This window comes from Astatotilapia calliptera, chromosome 6, assembly GCF_900246225.1.
Source record: "Astatotilapia calliptera chromosome 6, fAstCal1.2, whole genome shotgun sequence".
Lineage (NCBI taxonomy): Eukaryota > Metazoa > Chordata > Actinopteri > Cichliformes > Cichlidae > Astatotilapia > Astatotilapia calliptera.
The window spans coordinates 1,734,433-1,754,681 of NC_039307.1; the positions used below are offsets into that span (position 1 = coordinate 1,734,433).

At 43.6% G+C, this 20,249-nt stretch overlaps 1 protein-coding gene across 1 annotated transcript; it reads left to right on the plus strand.

The window, feature by feature from the left end:
• Positions 1-8,168: 8,168 nt before the first annotated feature.
• Positions 8,169-14,688, plus strand: LOC113023553 (uncharacterized). The gene is made up of 5 exons (XM_026169638.1): positions 8,169-8,251; positions 11,023-11,340; positions 11,862-11,918; positions 12,174-12,293; positions 14,361-14,688. Exons 1-5 carry the CDS (start codon positions 8,194-8,196, stop codon positions 14,450-14,452), a joined length of 645 nt encoding a protein of 214 aa, XP_026025423.1. The 5' UTR covers positions 8,169-8,193; the 3' UTR covers positions 14,453-14,688.
• Positions 14,689-20,249: the final 5,561 nt, after the last annotated feature.

Below are 20,249 nucleotides of genomic sequence, written 5' to 3' on the forward strand. Positions count from 1 at the left end.
CAGCATGTCTGCACATTTAATATTGTTCCTTTCATTATTCAGTCTTCACTTCACAGTAACAAAGGAAGCGACTGCTAACAGGTTAACTTAGGTATGTTTTCCAGTTTGTGCCAAAGCTGCAGTGGTTTCCACGTGCAGTCTGATGGCCGAGGGCTGGACTGTGTCATACTGTGATTACATAAACTTCCTGCCCCCTCACCGGCCCCCCCGTCGTGGTTTTGAGTTTGTTGGTGGTTATTCATTCTTCTTTGGTATCTTTGAGAGTTTCATTGTCTCTATTTCTGCCTCATAGTTTCTTGTTTATGTCGGTTTCCTTTGTGTCCAGTGTTCCTCATTCGGTTAGGCAATATTCAGCTACCATCTTTTGTGTTCCTTGCATTTAGTTTTTTGTATTTTCGAGCAATAAAGCAGTAAAGTTCAGTCCTGCCTGCCTCTGCTCATCATATCTGCTTTGATTGTGAGGGACCAGCTTTCCTCTAAACTCTGCTCTCTCTCTGCATGGCTGCAGTGTGAACAGTCAGATCAGGTTACAGCAGTGCTACGACAGTTGCATCATGTTACAGCCAGATAGATATAAATATTTTCTATCTCAGATTTAATCGCCTGTGTTTACACAGAGGAAAAATGAACACTGGCATCACGTCTAATAAAAGGATATTTGCACAGGAGTAATGTGATTACTGCAGCAGGAACCTCAACAATGGCCTCATTACATGTATGTCTCCTGTCGACTTTCCACAGCAGTTTCTTTCCTCTCTCTTTAACTAAATGCTGACATATCACATAATGATTTGAACCTCAAATTTGTTTGTGGTTTCTAGAAGTCGGCGAGGAATAAAGAATATCTGACTGATGGCTCATCGTCACTGGTTCATCTGTTTCAGTCAGAGTGATACCTGCCACTAACTGAGTACATGTGTGGGTTTGTAGTTTCTTTCTTAAAACCACAGAAACTGTGACTAGTGTTGCTGTGGTCTGGATGGTGACCTGCAACCAGTGCACATGCTAAATAAACAGAGAGGCCACCACAAGAGCACACATATCAGCTAGCTGATCGCTAAAACTAGCTAGCTGATAGCTAAAACTAGCTAGCTGATAGCTAAAACTAGCTAGCTGATATCTGTGAGTGACTGTTGACCACCCGTCACATGTTAAAGCAGTGCACACATGTGAATTTTCCCTTTATGATGACAAACCAGAACATTTTCTTGGTGGTTTTAACCTGATTTTAAGACCTGTTGAGCTTCAGCCTGAAAAAACCTTCCAGGTTAAGATGAAGTAAGGGGTATAAATCAAAATCATGAAATACCGGTTTGTGCACTTTAACATCTGCATGACTTTTTACACTGCCTCTGTGAATGCTGCTCGGAGGATGAGTCACTGAGACGGTGCCTCCACTCAGGGGATTTTTACACCAGGCAGCGTGCAGTTAAAGCAGCAACGTTAATCTGTATTAAAATAATGTTTCATATTCAAGTTAAAAAAACAAATAACTGTGTGACTGATACTTTGAGTGCGTGCTTAGATTTTGGACTTTTTACACTGTCGCTGCAGGGATAGCTCAGTGCGTAGAGTGGTGGCCCCATGATCGGAAGGTTGGGGGTACGAATGCACTGAACGGCTACCCTGAGGTACCCCTGAGCAAGGTACCGTCCCTACACACTGCTCCCCCCCAATGGCTGCCCACTGCTTCACTGAGGGAATTTACTGACGAGGCTCAATAAAGTATACATAAAGTACATAAAGTACATAAAGTATGAAGTATAATATTTCAGTCGGGTGGAGCAAACCCTAACCCTACAGTCAGACTTCAAACTGGCTCCATCGTCTTTGTTCCTGCCGCTGCTCACAGACACACAACAGTCAGTGCAGAGAGAAAGTGCTTCCTCCTTCAAAAAGCGAAGTCATACATAAGTCCTGCTCCGCTGCGCTCTTCCTCTGTTGTTTAAGACAGCTTTGTGTTTCAGTTTGACAAACCTGTCCCTGAGGCTGGGTCGCTTTGGCCGTATGTTTTGAGTCAATGTCCATCCGTGTTATGAAACGCCGCCTGATTATCTGGATGTGAGCAGACAGTCTGTCTCTGAACACCTCAGAGCTCATCCTGCTGCTTCTGTCCTGTCTCACATCATCAATAAACACTAGTGTCCCAGCACCACTGGCACTCCTAAAGCCTGCAGTTAGTGTGGACACCCTGAAATGAAAGCTGAGTCTACACGTTATGTCCATGTCCATTATATAACTATAATCAGACTATGTTTCAGTAAACGGGTAAAAATGTGTGTCAGTGTCCAAATATATATGGTGAATGGCCTGTATTTGTATCGCACTTTTACTAGTCCTTAAGGACCCAAAAGCACTTTACACATCCAGTCATCCACCCACACATTCACACATTCACACACACACACACACACACACACACACACACACACACACACACACACACACACACACACACACACACACACACACACACACACACTTCATACCAGAGAGGAAGAAGAAAGTTTTCACAAAGTGAGAAATGGAAACTCCGTGGAGGGTAATTGCTCACCAGACTCCCAGAGGATCAGGGCTGAGCAGGCAGAGGGGGAAATGAGGAGTTTCCAGGCGACTCTGCTTTTTAAAACACGTAAAGGAAAAAAAGATCAAGTACTGCATCTTAGAGTGTACAGGCCACAGTTAACACGTTAAAGGTTAAAGTTCACGACAGCACCGTTGGAGAAAGACTGTACCTTGTTTCTCTTGTCTCTAAAATGAGGGGCAGCCTTCTATCACGGGTGGGTGGGGTGAGAGGAGGGACTGATGTCACTGAGGGTCACCAGGTGTGTTTAAACACACACTTAGTTACAGAGTGGTTTAAGAAACACGGGGATGTGACTGGTCACGGCCTTTTGAGTTCCAAACAAAAAACAATGTGATAAAAGGGCGTGGGAGCATCGGGTGGTTTGTTTCAGAGCGCACTTCTGACTGCATTCTTTATATATGATGTTTACTTTGGGGTTTTAATGTTGCAGTTTTTCTTTCTTTAGACCTTAAACCAGCCCTCGTCTGATCTGTGTGTAGCATGAACTTTACAAAGATGTAACAGCCCAGGTTTGAAATGGTTTAACGTTTGGTTTGTCCTGTTTTGATGAGCTAAGTTTATCATCTGTATTTCTGATTCTTTGCAATTTGGATTATGTAGTCTGAGGTTTCAGTTGCACGTCTGTCTGACAGGTGACCCGAAGCCTCACCTGAACCTCGGCTCCAGCCTTTCAACCTGTTCTCGCACTGCTGAACGTGCTCAAACATGTAAAGGATGGACTCCCTGCGAGGGAAACAGCAAAATATGTCCTCACTGACAGTACTTCCTCTTTAGGCGTTTTGATTCAGACTCGACTTCCTCAAACTCAAGGCCCATGGACCAAATTTCATTCATATATATTCAATCTGCATGTCTGTCAAAATTGTTCATAAATGCTATCCCAGCTTGGTGCAGCTGTGGTCTGGATGGTGACCTGCAACCAGTGCACATGCTAACTAAACAGAAAGGCCACATATATCAGCTAGCTAAAACTAGCTAGCTGATATATGTGAGTGACTGTTGACCCCCCATCACATGTTAAAGCAATGCACACATGTGAATTTTCCCTTTGTGATGACAAAAATGATCATTTTCTTGGGAAACGGAGTTTGTCTTTAGGGTTCACTTTCCCTTTGGTGTCACATGTCATGGCGTCATGGTGAGTTTTACAGTTTGGTCTAGTTTGTGTTAAAACACATGAGGTGGTATTAATCTAGTTTACCCTGAGAAAACTCTTCCAGGCTCAGAGGGACTAAGGGCTGTTCATCAGAAACATCAAACACCACTTTGTGCACTTTAACATCTGCGTAATGAAACAGTTTTTCTTTTTTGTGTTGCATCACTCGTCCGAGGAAACCATGATACCCGAGTGTTTCCTGCCTCAGTGACCCACTGTGCATATTTCCACAGTGGCTTGTTGAATGAGTTGAGGATTGTGGCCGACCTCCCAGTGAGAGCTGGTTGTCTGCACGGCACTTTAAATGCACGCCGCAGACTTCCACAGTTCCTGTCACAGTGCAGACGGGATAATCAGGTCAGTCGTGAATTTGGACCTCTCAGTGTTTTGGCCTTTTAATCCTTCTCAGGTTGATAAGCAGCAGCTAGATTCTCTCAGTGGCTCAGTTTAGCAGTAGGTGAGTGAGTGGAGAGAAAATCTCCAGGAGTTTGGAGTCAGGTTTGTGGCTGCTGGCTGTGTTTTCTATTTGGTTTTTATGTCCCAAACCAGAAGCCATGGCTCAACAGTGAGGTGAGAGCCCTACTAAGAGCACGTGACAGCGCCTTGAAATCAGGAGACCAACAAGTCTGCAAAGAGGCACACCAATCTCTGCTTAAAGGCATAAAACATGCCAAGTGCAAATATAAACAGCGTATCGAGGAACACTCTAACACAAACAACTCCAGAAACATGTGGCAGGGGATCAACACACTCACTGGCTACAAAACAGTCGCACACAAACCTCCCAGACATCATCTGACACCCTAAACCATTTCTTTACCTGCTTTGACCAAGAAAACAGGGACACCCATCCTGCCGTTACAAAGAGGGACGACGACCCCATCCAGCTGGAGCAGCATCAGGTTGGAGCCACACTGTGCAGAGTCAACGCGAGGAAAGCAGCTGGACCTGGCGATGTAGCCGGTAGAGTGCTTAAAGCATGTGCAGACCAACCAGCAGAGGTTTTCACTGCTACAGTCTGTAGAACCATCCTTCTTTAAGTCAGCCACCATCGTTCCAGTGCCAAAGTGAGCTGCTTGAATGACTATCGTCCATAATACCCATAATTACCAAATGTTTTGAACAGCTCAGTCCTCTTATACTCACTTTTCACCCATGACTGTTCCTTAATCCACACCAGTAACACCATTATAAAACCTGCAGGTCCATCAGGTCGAAGACAAACAGACTCAATAGAAGTTTTTACCCACAGGCTGTCAAACATGCCCTTCCTCCACCCTGATTGGAGGATAAGTGCGCTGCCAAAACTCATGGACATTACACCTTATTTATAACGTATTTGTATTTATATTTTAATGCAACCAACATCCAACATGGAGAGATGCCAAACTGCCTTTCATTGTTCTTGTAACAGTGACTATAAAGAGCTATTCTATTCTATATGACAGACAGCAACTTCATGTTTTCTGTTAAAAAAGGACCACGAGCTGCTGTTACTGCAAGGTCAGAGCCACACAGCCTGAAGCAGGTTTGGGGAGCTCCAGGCCTCGAGGGCCGGTGTCCTGCAGGTTTAGATGTGTCCTTGATCCAACACAGCTGATTTAAATGGATAAATGACCTCCTCGACATGTCTTGAAGTTCTCCAGAGGCCTGATAATGAACTAATCATGTGATTCAGGTGTGTTGACCCAGGGTGAGAAAAACCTGCAGGACACCGGGCCTCGAGGCCTGAAGCTGGGCTAATGGAAGCACAGACATCGTTTCCTGATAGAAAGTGAACATATTGAAATAAAACTGTTTACTCTATCAGCTCATCTGTCAAACAGAGAGCGTGCCGGCACAAAAGAAAACCACAGACTGGAATTCAAGTCGACGAACAACATTATGAAACAGGAAACTTTCATCTTCAGTCAGCTCTGGTTTCAGTTCACGTACACGCCTGGGTGATATTGGACAGACCAAGCATGTCATTGTGTCACATGATTGTGGTGCGCTCTGAGGACACCTTTAACTTCGTCCACAGCATTTCTGAAACGTGCTTCTGCGTTTTGTTTCCTTTCTCACTTTTATTTTGAAATTTTCACTGTCTATTGAAACTACTGAAATCATAAACTGCAGTACTGGGATGTATTTACTACTTACATTAACATTTTATTTCAGTAATTACTGCTTTTTTTAGTTTATCTTATTCAAACTTTTAACCATGTTTGGAAATCAGATCAGGATTTGTCTCATTTGTATTTTCTAGGAAGCTTGAATTAACTGCAGCAGGACTTTGTGCTCGCTGTTATATTACAGTGCAAACATGCAAGTCTAATATTACATCTGCAAACTGTCCCAGAGCTGCTGCTGCTCGGAGGATGAGTCACTGAGACGGTGCCTCCACTCAGGGGATTTTTACACCAGGCAGAGTGCAGTTAAAGCAGCAACGTTAATCTGTATTAAAATAATGTTTCATATTCAAGTTAAAAAAACAAATAACTGTGTGACTGATACTTTGAGTGCGTGCTTAGATTTTGGACTTTTTACACTGTCGCTGCAGGGATAGCTCAGTGCGTAGAGTGGCGGCCCCATGATCGGAAGGTTGGGGGTACGAATGCACTGAACGGCTACCCTGAGGTACCCCTGAGCAAGGTACCGTCCCTACACACTGCTCCCCCCCCAATGGCTGCCCACTGCTTCACTGAGTGAATTTACTGACGAGGCTCAATAAAGTATACATAAATTACATAAAGTATGAAGTATAATATTTCAGTCGGGTGGAGCAAACCCTAACCCTACAGTCAGACTTCAAACTGGCTCCATCGTCTTTGTTCCTGCAGCTGCTCACAGACACACAACAGTCAGTGCAGAGAGAAAGTGCTTCCTCCTCCAAGAAAGCAAATTCATACATGAGTGCTGCTCCGCTGCGCTCTTCCTCTGTTTCTTAAAACAGCTTTGTGTTTCAGAGTGTGCACTTTTTCTCATGTTGGATCTGTACTGCAGCAGCTCTCAGTCGCTGTTTGTTTGTGGGACTCTGTCCAAAGTTTAGTCTTCAACAAGTGAAATGCTCAACTGTGATACGATCAGGTGACTCTGCATCAAGAATATTCCTCTCCTTTGCTTTAATAAACTCCTGGGTCGCTTTGGCCGTATGTTTTGAGTCAATGTCCATCTGTGTGATGAAACGCCGCCTGATTATCTGGATGTGAGCAGACAGTCTGTCTCTGAACACCTCAGAGCTCCTCCTGCTGCTTCTGTCCTGTCTCACATCATCAATCAGCTGTTGGTCACTGAGAATATAAAACCAGTTCGATTAATTTCACTTTGATCTGCCCACAAACTAAAGTGTCAGACCTGTAGCGTTTAAACAGGCGAGGTTTAAACGAGGCCTCATCATTAATGATTAAAAGTGTTTCTAGAATCAGGGCTGTAAACGTCCCGCGGACACTGAGGCCTGGATCTAAGTGAGAGGAAATCCTCTGAGTATACACCAGTCTTGACCGGATCAGTCGGACATGCGTCTCTGTGCTTCAGCAGTGTGAGAGCTGCAGGCTGGAGAACATCAGGACAAATTACAGCCACAAACTGAAAACTTCAAACCGCTTCAGCATGTTTAGATTCATTTGTGTTTTATAGCCACTAATTGTGAATGTGTGGACAGTAAACTGACTGTTGCTGACTCTGATCATTCACACAGTGAGCTCACACAATACTGTGAGACAGGTTAATACATGTAATCGATGCCACCATCCACACAAAAGAAAACGGCTTCTCACGGCTACTAGGCTGCGACAGTGAAAGTTATACAGCAAAGGAACAAAAGGTGACCGCCACTTGTTAACTTATTTACAATTATTTACATGGCAAGGCTAGAGGTACACGTGAATACTCCAGCCTGCACTACAATGACACAACACACAACTCCGTGACCGAGTCAACGGGGTTCCAAAAAGCACTCCCAGGTGACTGTCATCCGGACGTTAAGTACTGGAGGTGGTCCATCAATTATCCAGTCCGAAGATATGTAGAGACTCCACCCAGATACCTAGCAGCCACGCCCAGGTGTCCACCTCCTAGGAGAGAAAAAAGGGAAAATACCGCCAGCCATCCTCCGGTGGGAGGCACAACACCAACAAACACATCACTGGGTCATAACAACTGTCTGCCGGCTGAGAGTTTCTCTTTTATTTTCCTCTGTAGTGCAGTATGGTTGACCTTCACAGATAGTCCTGATAGTCCCACAATGTGGTGAACAAACGTGTCACCGGCATTATTATCATTAAACTGCATTCAGATTCAATCACTTGTTAACTGAAAGTGTGTAAACTTTTCCTCTGGTCCTCACATGTCTTGAAGGCGTGGTCGAGTCAAAAGCGAGCGGTACTTCTGTGGGCGGGTCTGAGGGCGGGTCTTGTTTATAAATAGCCGCAGGTCTCACACACTCGCATTCTGCTGCTGCTGCTGCGGAATGAGCTGCTCTCCTTCAATGCACCGCCGCTTCTTCTTCCTCGTGTTTGTCCCTCTGTGTGAGTAATTCTCCTTTTTCATCATCGTTTGCCTTTTTAAATACAAATCTGTGTTTGTCAAACTTTCGCACAGCAAACAGGTGACGTAGAGGTTATTACATTTTGGATATTAGTGCAGATGACAGCAAGGTGTGTGTCGCTCCTGGAGGGGCGGGAGTGCCGGTGACCGGTGAATGAGATCCAGTCAGCAGTGTTGCCAACTTAGCGACTTTGTCGCTATTTAGCCAGTTTTCAGACCCTCTTAGCGACTTCTTTTTTCTAAAAAGCGACTAGCGACAAATCTGGCGACTTTTCCGGTGTTATTGGAGACTTATGTCGACTTTTTGACGTGAAAGCGCGGATCGCTCTTACTCTCAACAGGCAGCGGTGCTTTGGCACGGTGCACCTCACCCGTGCCAAAGCGCTCACGGGTGGAGGATAGTCCTCCCCCAGCTGCTGTCACGGCAGGAGACGTTCACACCTGTGCGTCCAAACGGCAAGTGAATCGCGCACGAGTGAAGCCGCTATCAGCTTTTGACTTTATTTAGTTAAAACTCCAGTTAAAATTGTCGCTGACATTATAAATGTCTCTCTAAGACAGATTTGGCCCAGAGGAATGTTACAGTAGTTCTGTACCCATATTTTAAGAGGCCAAAAAGAACCGGATTGGTAAAAATGTAGGTACAATATCACAGTTATAAAGATACTTGAAAAACTGGTGAGGGTCAGGGAGTGTGGGGATCGGGTGGGTGCCGTTTGGGGTCTGCTGTCTCGCTCGTTTGGGGCTGGGCCGTTGCGGCTGGGTCGTGCCGCCCGGTACCCTGCTTGGGCTTCGGTGTTCTGAGTCCTTCTCTCTACCTGCCCTTAGCAGTAGCGGTTTTTGATACGGGCGACATGTTGCCCAGGGCGGCATCACGGGCATCGGGGGAAAAAAATGGTGCCCGCCCTCATGCTGCCGACATCACGCCAGCGCATATTGGGAATGGCTTAGGCACCCAGTAGCGGTCCTAGCCTGTTTGGCGCCCCGGGCGAACACTCTCTGCACCCCCCCCCCCCCCCCCCCCCCCCCCCCCCACACACACACACACACACACACACACACACACACACCATATTAAGGATTGTACATGAACATAAAACTGTTGTCGGAACCACACTGAATTTCACCAGAGAAACACACAAACACACTCTCGTTTCTCTTCCTCTTCTTTTCTATTTTTTCTAAACTGAGCACCTGATGGCTTTGAACTTTTTGTGTCCATCTTCCATTGGTTTTAATTTTTCACTCCAGTATGAACACAAATCCCCCAACACAAGGATCAGCACAACATAACCTAACACACCTACACCTTAGTTCACAGATTCACTTTGTCTGAGGTGCATTTCTGGGATTTCACACAACCCAGGATTCAGATCATGAATACATGATGGGCTTGGATTTACAACATTATGAATGAAATGTCTTTTTGACGGCTTGTGTGAGACTTTAAATCATCAAACTGTAAATTTTAAATTGTTATTGATCCTTTACTCCGAGTCCTAAAGTGTAGATTTATTTTCTTACTCTTCTTATATTTGTTGTTTGTTTCCTTGCACCGCTGTAACTGCAGCCTCGTCGTCTCGTCTCTCTATATGCTGGACTGTCTGTAGCGGAGATGACAATAAAGTTTACTTTGACTTCAGCAGCGCGCAGGCGCACTGAGGGCTCTCGCGCTCACTTTATAGAATTTCTAAAAAACATCAGTGCAGATTATAAGTCTGTATCATGATGTCTGGTGTTTTCGTGTTTGTTGGTTTGATTTTATTTTGTTTTATTTTGCGAGTTGGTTATTAGACGCTGCTCCAGCCGGTCAGAGAATCCCCCCCCCCCGCCCCGCCCTCTCCTCCCTGTGCTGCAAGCAGCAGGTGCACCTCGTGAACGGAGGGCGCCCTTACTCCCAGCAAAGGGGCATTTCATTCATAATGTTGTAAATCCAAGCACCAGAGGGAGTGTTCGCCCAGAGCGCCAAACAGGCTAGCACCGCCACTGGCCCTTAGCACGTCTGTGGAGCCAGGATGTGCTGACTTAAATTTCCGTGGGAGCTCTGGACACCGGTGCAGTACGCTGCTGTTCTGGTGTTTGTGACCTTGATGGAGGTGGAGATGTTCTCACAGAACAAGCTCCCACACTACCTGGAGTTATCTCCTCCAGCGTGCTCACCATGCCTGCATGTTTGGTGTCGAAGCCTCAGCAGGCTGAACTTTAAAGGATGTGTTTATAATGATGCAACCTCACGTGTGTGTGTGTGTGTGTGTGTGTGTGTGTGTGTGTCTGTTCTTTTTCTTTAAAAACCATCAGTTTCTGGATGAGATGAAAGAAAGCTTCATGTAGAAGATGTGTGATCTGTTTTTATTACTTATTGTATCATTGCTTCTCATATCAGTATATAATTATAAATGCCTGATGTCTGTTGGTGAAACTAGGTAAACTTTAATGAGTCTTTAACAGACAAAAATAATTTACAAATGATTTTCATCAAACTCAACTGCAGGCAGAGACATGTTGGCCTGATGGAGACCCGGCCTGCCAAAGATTCTACTTAAAGCTCACAGTAATATGGTTTCAAATATCACAGCTGAGATATCACAGTTATCGCTCCCCTTCTAGCATTAGCATGGATGAATTGCTCTTTAATGGCAGGAAAAATGTGACAACGTGAAAAGTGAAACGTGTTGCTTCTAAAACAATTCAGATCAAATAAGGACAAAAGAACAAAGGTTTGATTCCCGTTGCCCTGCTCTGTCTCTCTCAGGGGCAGCTGTTCGATCTGATGAATCACTGACTGGGAGCTTTGGGGAGACCCTGAAACTCGACACTCCAGATACTCAGCTGATCGGTGAATATGAGATCATCTGGTCTCATGTTCAAGGGGGAACCACTACCGTCTTAATCGACTATGATGCTGGAGAATGGAGAAAAAATGCAACAGACAAGCACCAGCTGGATGAACAGACCGGCTCACTCATCATTCGGTCCCTCACTGCTAATGACAGCGGACTTTATCAGAGGCAGCTCTTCAATGAGACCGAGGGGATCGTGAAAACTCAAAAATTTATTGTGACTGTTGTGGGTCAGTAGTAAAATAGTCACGCAACACAAACACACTGGGGACATACTCACTTTAGTTAGCATCACATTATTTACCATTATTTCTTCTTATTATAGAAACGTCACATCATGAAGTCACATTAACAACCCTTTCAGCATCCTTCACAATAAAAGCATCAGCATCATTAACTCATTATCAGATGTGACAGTGACTCTGTGACAGTCAGAGGCTGATGGGAAATGGAGTTTCATATAAACTTTATAAGCTTTTACTTTAATACTGTCATGAGTGATAATATTATATCATGCACACAGCAAAATTTAAACACGGCCAAAATCAATTTAATTACACACGTGAGCTCATGAGGCGGGCGGCTGTTTAACAGATTCTTGTTTCACACATTCATTTGTGCACATTATTGTTCAGAGTGTGATTTCCCACCACCGTCACACCTCAGCTCGCTGACTGTTTCAGCTGCTGAGGTTATTGTTTGATCTGAGATATTTGAGTTTGCTCTAAATGAACTCCTCCGGTTTCCCCAGAACCGTCCAGTTATTCTGCAACACCGACACAAACGTCAGCTGATCACAGCACCGCTGGTGAGTTTTCAGCGAGGGCTCGTTTCCATATATCAGTATGGAAACATCAGCATTTATTACTGCAGACATGGACAATTTTTATATTGCTCTGGCAGAGACGAGCGCCTTTCTTAATTCACAGTGTCTATTTTTCGTGATGTACTTGGATTTCCTAATTATGTTTTTAGTTCTAATATTTCACATGAATTTCATCATTGAAATAAACATCACTGATTTTAGTGAAACTACTTGTTGTCCCCTTTTCGTCTGTTCCAGGTCCAAAACCAACTACGCCTCCAAAGAACTGGATACTCTGGATCGTTGGTGTTGCTGTACTGAGTGGGTTGGCCGTTCTTCTCGGCTGTGCTGTGTGGAAATATCGTGAGCAAATCAAAGGTCAGTTTGAGCGTAAAAGTAAGAGTGTGGGTTAGGGTTAGTTTCCTGTGGGGTTAGTTTCCTGTGGGGTTACCTTCACCTGTGATGAATGAACTTTCTCACTATGAGACACGATGAGCTGACAGATTCTCAGTCTGTGTCACTGAAAGCAAAACCAGGAAGTCAGATTTCAAAATCCTTTGAAGGTTTGATCATTTCTAGCTTTTATCCAGATATTACAACAAATACCATCACACGCTGTGGTCAGCAGCCTGCAGGCATCAGCTGCAGCTGGTTGTTAATATGAACTTAATGAAGTGTCTTCCACATTGAGAGACATTAGGAGTCACAGTCAGCATCTCTTGTGTCCGTTGTTTTCAGTCTGGATCTGTAGAAAGAGCTCCACTAAACCTCAGTGAGATGTTCAGTGTTGTTGCATCTGCAGAGCTGCACTGTTCCAAAAAATAGTAATGTCAAAGTATTTTTCTGTGTAGTTTACAGATGTGTACTGTTTTTCTAGAATATCATTACATTTACATAAGTAGACTGTGATCTGACACGTCAAATGTAAAATAACATAACATCACTGTAAATGTAATAAAACACAATTTACTTGTTTGTTAAATATATTTTGTTGTACATATGCATATTTAGATCGTAAAAATGCGTCCAGAAATGTCTCCCATCATGCCTTGGGACATGTGCTGCTGTATAGATGTTCTCGTTTTATTGTTTATGGTTACGTTACTTTTAACTGTTATCTTGAATGTTGTGTTTACGCCGTGGTGCAGCGTCACTGACAGTTGTTGTTTCGTAGAGAGAGTGCTGTACCATGAGTGACTTCTGTTGTGCTGTTGTTGAGCCTTGAGGCATATTGTAGCACCAGCAAGTTTTTTTAATAAAGAGCTCTCCCTACCAGCTTGGGGTTAAATAACAAGCTCAATCTCTCTCTGTGAGCTTCGTTGTTAAGATTTCTCTGCATGCCACAATGTAAAACATTGCACGGACACGCTGTGCTAATTGTATATTTTGAAAAAGAAATGTAGAGGTAGGAATTGCAAGTAATATAAATAACATGGCGCTAAGCATCGGCCAATGAATGTGAACTAACAACAACAAGGTCGCGGGTATGGCTGCGACCGTAGGAAAAAAACCCTAATATGAAGGTATTTTACTGCATTTCACAGTAATGTTCTGTTCTTCTAGAATATCATTAAAGTTACGTAAATAGACTTTGACTTCACATTTTGAATGTAAATTAACGTTAAATCACTGTAATGTAATACAACATAATTGTCATGATTATTAAATGTATCTGTCTGTGCATATGCATATTTAGATTGTTAAAATACATTCACAAAGGTATAATGATCTCACAAATATCTGTCCGTTATTTGAAAGATTGAACTGTTGAATTCAAATGTAATGCTATGGACAAGTATATAACATGATCCCTATAAGCTTGTGTTACATCACATAAGTATTATTATCGCTGCTAGTTAGGCCGTTCGTGGCTCAAGAGTTGGCAGGTCGCCTTGTGATCAGAAGATTGCCGGTTCGCGCCCCGGCTCGGACACTCTCCGTCGTTGTGTCCGTGGTTAAGACTCTTCACCTACCGCCTACTAGTGATGGCCGATGGTGCGATATGGCAGCCTCGCCTCTGTCAGTCTGTCCCAGGGCATGCAATCAATTGTTATTCAAACCAACTGTTAACTGTATATTTCTGTACATTTACGTATTATGATTCATATTTCCACATTCAGTGACCTTGTTTATAGGTAATTTCATTGTTTGATCGCGTAAAAATGTTCCTAATTTAATGTCTAAAAGCACTTGGAAAAGGCAGAATCCTGTCAAATTAGCGCAACGAACTCTATTTTCATTACTGAAACTAACCGTATTTTTATGGGACAGTTATTTTCTGTTATTTCACGGTCGTATTTTGGCGCCCCAGCTGCCAGAATATTACCGTTGTTTTAGGATGTTTTTTTTAACAGTGTGCTCTTCTTCTTTCAGAGAGATGCCGTGACGTCTTTAACACGTGATCCACTGTCATCAGTCGTATTTTGTGTTTTCTTTTGTTCACAGAAAGGTTTCGGGTTCGGTACGCAGAGTGTGATCGAGAAGATCCTGGAGGACCCTCCGGACAGGAGAATGTAACACAGGATACAGCTGTGTAACGGACCTCCCACAGACGTCCAGCGTTACAAAGGTCATGTTTAATGCTGCGGACCTGACAGCGAGCACTAAACATGGCCTTTGTTTTTAGTATCTGTGTCTTTAAGATCCAAAGAGCAGCTGCTACACTGTGAACCTGTAACATCCATGGAGAGAGTTGTAGGTTTTTAAAGATCAGACACATAATGTGTCACGATCCTGGGTCTTATGACCCAGTGTTTTCAGTTTTAGTTCATTTCGATGTTTATAGTATGTTTAAGCTCATTAGGTTTCCTATGTTCATTTGCTTATTAGTTCCCCCTTGTGTTTTCAACCCCTGTTAAGTAAACTTTATAATATATCATATTATTTAATTAGTTTAGTCTGTTACTGTTGTTGTCTTGGAGCGACTGTAACCACATCTCTGTGGGCGTCATCAGTGAGTGCGCTGTAGTAACAGGAGGATTGAGATCTGCTGCCTACCCAGACAAAAACATGAGAGCGCACAACACATGGACTTCCTGCTGCAGAGATGCTGCGGTGCTCACTGTACAACTAACCTGTACTGTTTCCTGTCATATCAGCAATAAAATGTTAATGAAGTTAGTATACAGAGGACGTGTGTACACTCAGTGATGGGTTTTTAAATTTTACTAATGGGACAACGTTTTTAAAAAAAGAAGGGAAAAGGTTTTTTGCTGCTGATGCTCGATTGTTTGGTTTCTGAGAACGCTAGCTGTAGTCAAGTAGTCACCCCTGTCTAAAGCAGGGGTGTCAAACATAAGGCCAAGGGTCCAGAAGCGACCCAGCAAAGACTCCAATCCGGACCACCTGAGGGGTTTGGAAAATGTGAACGAGGGCACAAATTTTGGGGCGTTTAAGTGTAGTTTCTGAATAGATAGTAACAGATAAATAATTCAGTAACATAAACGTTCCTGTTTTTTACTGTTTCCTTCAATCATATCTGGCAGTACGAGCGGTGAGAATATTCCTGTAATTTTACGCATTAATCTTGTAGAAACGCTGAGATGTTCTCCTGTACTGGCACTTCTTCTTCTTCTGTCATGTTAAAATATCTCAGGGATTAAATGTGTAGTTAGCTTCACTCGTCTCGCTCACTTAAGATCAGCGTGGGCTGTAAGTGGCCCTGGATGTCAAACAATTCCTGGATATTCCTGGTTTAAACCAAACAGGAACGACGTCTTTCCAAACAAACCAAAACTGATTTTGAGGAAACTTGAAAAGCTCTGACAGACCGGGCTCTTTGGTGTTTACTGTTGTAATAATATTGCAATAAAAGACATTTCCAGTGTGTGTGACAGACTTTACATGATTGATCTTTGGTAGTTTTTCCTTTCCTTTGATGTTGTTGTAAAAACCACAGTGAGACTGAATGATGCTGATTTACTGAGAATTTCATGTGTTTGTACGGCTGGTGGATAAAATTCTGGTTATAAACTTACATTTGCATCCATTGAAATAAAGACTGTGATTAGAATCAATTCACTTTTACTTCATTTGTTTTGTTTGATCAAGTTGATCCTTGAACATCAGGATTTCTGTTGGCAGTTTGTCAGCTGTCATGTTGTTGATCTTTTATATACAGTCTGTGGTTTGAAGCCGCGGGGCTCACTGTTGTCACAGACCGCAGATGTAATCAGTAATCTGTGTCAGTAATCTGTAATCCTGACTGAATTTGACGCCAGGAGTAATTAGGGCTTCTGCTCTGACAACATTCAGGACATGTAACCGTGCACTGGTTGGTGGTCACATACGTACAGCTACACTCTGTATCAGCTGTGGACACAAAGTCTACTGTCATTATAAACACGAAGCATTTTTACAGATGAGCCATCACCAGGAAAGAACTTCCTGACTGTTAGAAGAGTGTACGTTTGATTTCTATGAAGGGACCTTTGCATGAAGTGTGAATGATAGTGAGGAACAAGTGTCCAACATTTGGCTCCAGTTCATGGATGAGTGACTCGCTCACAAGTTTGAAGTGGGCGTCTCTCTGGAGATCAGTGAGACTGAGCGTGGGCGGGGTTTTGGACACCTCCCTGATATTCCTCAGGTTGGCAATGACATGTTTACCCTCACAAAGCAGGAAAATCCTAATTCCTTTTATAAAGTCCTGGTAAAAAGAAAGTCCGAACTCTTTCATAGTTCTGTTGCCAGACCTGATTCTGGTTACGTTTTACTGCAGCTGTGAGACGGGTTACAGTTTTATCTCACACACTGATGGTAACTCATTTCCCTGCTGTGGTCACACTCCATGGCTTCATGTCGTCTCCTGTCTCGCTGCTGGTCTTAAGCATGATCAAACATTTAAATACGATGTGTACAATTAAACTAGCTTCAGGCAGCTTCAATCCAAACACTGCTTTCAGCAGCTGATTGTTTAAATATTAACTTGTGTGTAATCTTCATGCTTTTCATACCAGCTCTGTGCCTGTTGTGACCTGAGGCGCACACGCTGCTGCAGGAACAATGAATGGCTTCAGTCTGGGTGTGACGGCGAGCCCGGCTGGTGCTGAGCCCACGGTGCACATAATGACGTGACTGAGGAGCTGTCACATCCCCCATGATGTCCGCTCCAGTTTATAAAGCACTGGTTTCAATCAGCTGCTTACTTTCATAAACAGAGTTTACAGAGCAGCCGTGACTGATCTGATCAGGTCACACAAAGTGTAGATGATAAATGTGTCATTAGGAGCCAAGTTCATATCAGATACAGGAGATTATCAGCTGGATAATGAGCCACACACGAGCTGCTGACCAACGGGCAGAGCACAGCTCCCTCTTTGCGACACTGAGCCTCTGTCAGTGGGTCAGTCAGTGTGGATAAAAGTGTTTTAACCAGCTTGTGTGTTGTAACACATGAATCAGAGATGATGACTTTTTTAAGTCTGCACATTTACACGACTGCATGTAAACTGGGTGCAGCAAGAATTCCTATCGTACACTACAGTGCAGGTATAAGCACACTGACCTGTTTTACCTGAATCTCATCATACTGAGTGACGTCGAGAGGCACAGCTTGGCTGAAGCAGACCCAGGTGTAAATTCCTTTGGTGTTTACCTGATATATGTGCTGATCCTAACGGCTGTATAAAGTGAGAAACAGTTAGAGTCAAACGCCTGTCTGACAGCTTTGAGCACGCGTTACAAGTTTGTCTGTGAAGGAGTGCCTGAAGATGATTGTTGATGTGACGCTGTTTTCTCTGTTCTCTGTCGGCTTCTTGTATCTGGGGTAGATTTCCGATTGGCACGAGGAAACGAGGAAGACTTAGGAAGTCTTAAAAGCTTCCTGAGAGTGAAAGCTGCTGGATCATAAAGGCTGAGTCAGCTTCAGACGATTACTGTGTGCAGCACGCTGACATGCTGTGTGTAAATAACGGAGCTTCTCCAAACACGGTGAGCTGTGAGTCTTCATGGTGACGCACTGTGAATATCTGGATATGTCAAACATGTGCAGCAGGTAGGAAATCCTCAGGGTCATTTCCAGCTTTTAACCTGCCTAAAAGCAAAAGGTCACCTACCCAAATACTGCAGACAGGAAGTTCAGCTGTGATTGTGTAACACTGTGCGTGCTGCGTGTGCTGCATGTCTGAGTCACAGCACACTTTCTTTTGTGCCTGATTGTTTATCTGAACAGTGCAAATACTTTGTTTGTCTCCAGGTGGTTTCTTGTTCCTGCTGCTGTTCAGGAATAAGTGCATGAATCTCTGTGTTATGCAAAACATGCTCGGGGTATTTCAGACTGTCAGAGCAACACTGCAGCAGTACAGCAGTGAGACTCCATCACAGTCCGGAGTTTAGACTGTGAATCACGGCAGACGCCACGTAACCAGACCGTGTGACTGAGACGTTTCAGAGTTTAAATAATAAGTTCTAAAGAAACAAAAGCAAATGAAAGAGTTTATGCTTCTGATCCTCTGAGTTTTAATAGAGTTTATACTTTTAATAAACTCTGAACTATTACACCACAGCCACCGCCTGCCCCCCTCCTGAGTGTGCAGCCATGTTTGCCTGATCAGGTCACACACACACACACACACACACACACACACACACACACACACACACACACACACACACACACACACACACACACACACACACACACACACACTCTTCATCACATTTCTCCTGGAGATCATCAGCACAGTTAACAGCCGGTGAAACTCCTTAAAGGTGAAATGTGTTTGATGACACAGAGCTGCTCTTTTCATCACTCGTGGTTAAACAAGCTCACGTTCTTATGAACAGTTTGACAAGCAGGTCAATGCGACTCATTCAGTGCAGCTCTGTGTGCTCTCACATGCTCTTGGTCACTATTCAGGTTTCAAGTGTCGGCGTCTACAGCGTGTGTGTGTGTGTGTGTGTGTGTGTGTGTGTGTGTGTGTGTGTGTGTGTGTGTGTGTGTGTGTGTGTGATATTTACAGTATATGTAAAATAAACATTTCTGTATAAATATTAATATAAATTGACACAATAGGAGTGCATAATCACAGCCATCAGATAAGCCTGAGTAAGTGTGTTATTATAACAGATGAGTGGATCGGTGAGCAGGGCGGCGCTGTTATGTAGTCAGGCAGGTTTTACTGGAGAAGATTTTTCTTCTGGGTGTGTTTGGTATTGTATGTTCAAAATATTGTACATAGTTTATTTCAATAGGTTCGTGGGTTTTTGGACAAACGACAGAAAGGAGAAGAAGTAGCAGTAATATATTTCCCAGCATGCCCTGCTGCTGCTTTTGTAGTAAAGGCAGAAACATTTCCAGCTAAAATTCAGCTCACACAGAGAAATGCAGACTCTCTAACACAGGGGTGTCAAACTCAAATACACAGTGGGCCAAAATTCAAAACTGGAACAAAGTCGCGGGCTAACGTTAATATTTATTGAAATATATTTATTCCTCCAGATATAAGAATGAATCTTTTCTTATGGACTCAAACACGTTTTGCTGAAAAACTGAATATGGAACAAGCAAAGCTTAACACTAAACAACATATATATTAGCTGTATAATACCAGTAGGCCAGCTCTAATAGTAATTTGGTATGGCTTCATGGGCCAAATGTAATTAGGCTGCGGGCCAAATTTGGCCCGCGGGCCAGAGTTTGACACCTATGCTCTAACAGGACCGTGACTTAAACAAACAATGGGACTCTTATAATCTGTCCGAGTCATTAAACATAGCAAACTGTGATGTGAAGCATAACAATCATGTCAAGTGAGCCACTGGGACCACTGGGACCAGAGGAATGTCCCCGATAAACTGCTGAGATGCAACAACAGCACCTTTCATCAAACCAGTCGCTGACAGGAAGCTGATGTAGCAGTGATGGTGTGGAGTCCTCAGTAAAAGACTTCCACAGACGGACAAACATGCCCCTCCACAGAGACAAGTGAGGGCAGCCACAACCTCTGTTCTTCATTTCTAATGTGAAACACTGCTCAACAACGACGCTGGAGTCTCTGTATGTAGAAGATGATTTTGCAGCAGAGCAGAGAGATCAGACGGAGGAATGTATTCAGCTGTTTGTTTAGTTATTGTTCATTTCTCATCATAAAGAGGAAACATGCTAACAAACCACCGTATGATTCATTCAGCTGCATATTTTGGATGTTTTGCTCTCTGGTGTCTCCTCGGTCACTGTGTGCTCTACGAACAATTAAATGTTCACAACTAAACCCCCAACAGTCCTTTTCTCAACAGTCTGTTTACACAGTGATAACATATCGGAGAGGACACTGTCTCTGAACACAGGTGCTAACGTGTTAGCACGAGTGTGTGACGACATCTGTTCATAGC

Excerpts from the sequence above, each read along its gene's own strand:
- LOC113023553 (XM_026169638.1), top strand. The coding sequence starts at position 8,194 with ATGAGCTGCTCTCCTTCAATGCACCGCCGCTTCTTCTTCCTCGTGTTT. Across the intron at positions 8,252-11,022 it reads CCTCGTGTTTGTCCCTCTGT|GGGCAGCTGTTCGATCTGAT; the intron begins GTGAGTAATTCT and ends TGTCTCTCTCAG. Across the intron at positions 12,294-14,360 it reads ATATCGTGAGCAAATCAAAG|AAAGGTTTCGGGTTCGGTAC; the intron begins GTCAGTTTGAGC and ends TTTTGTTCACAG.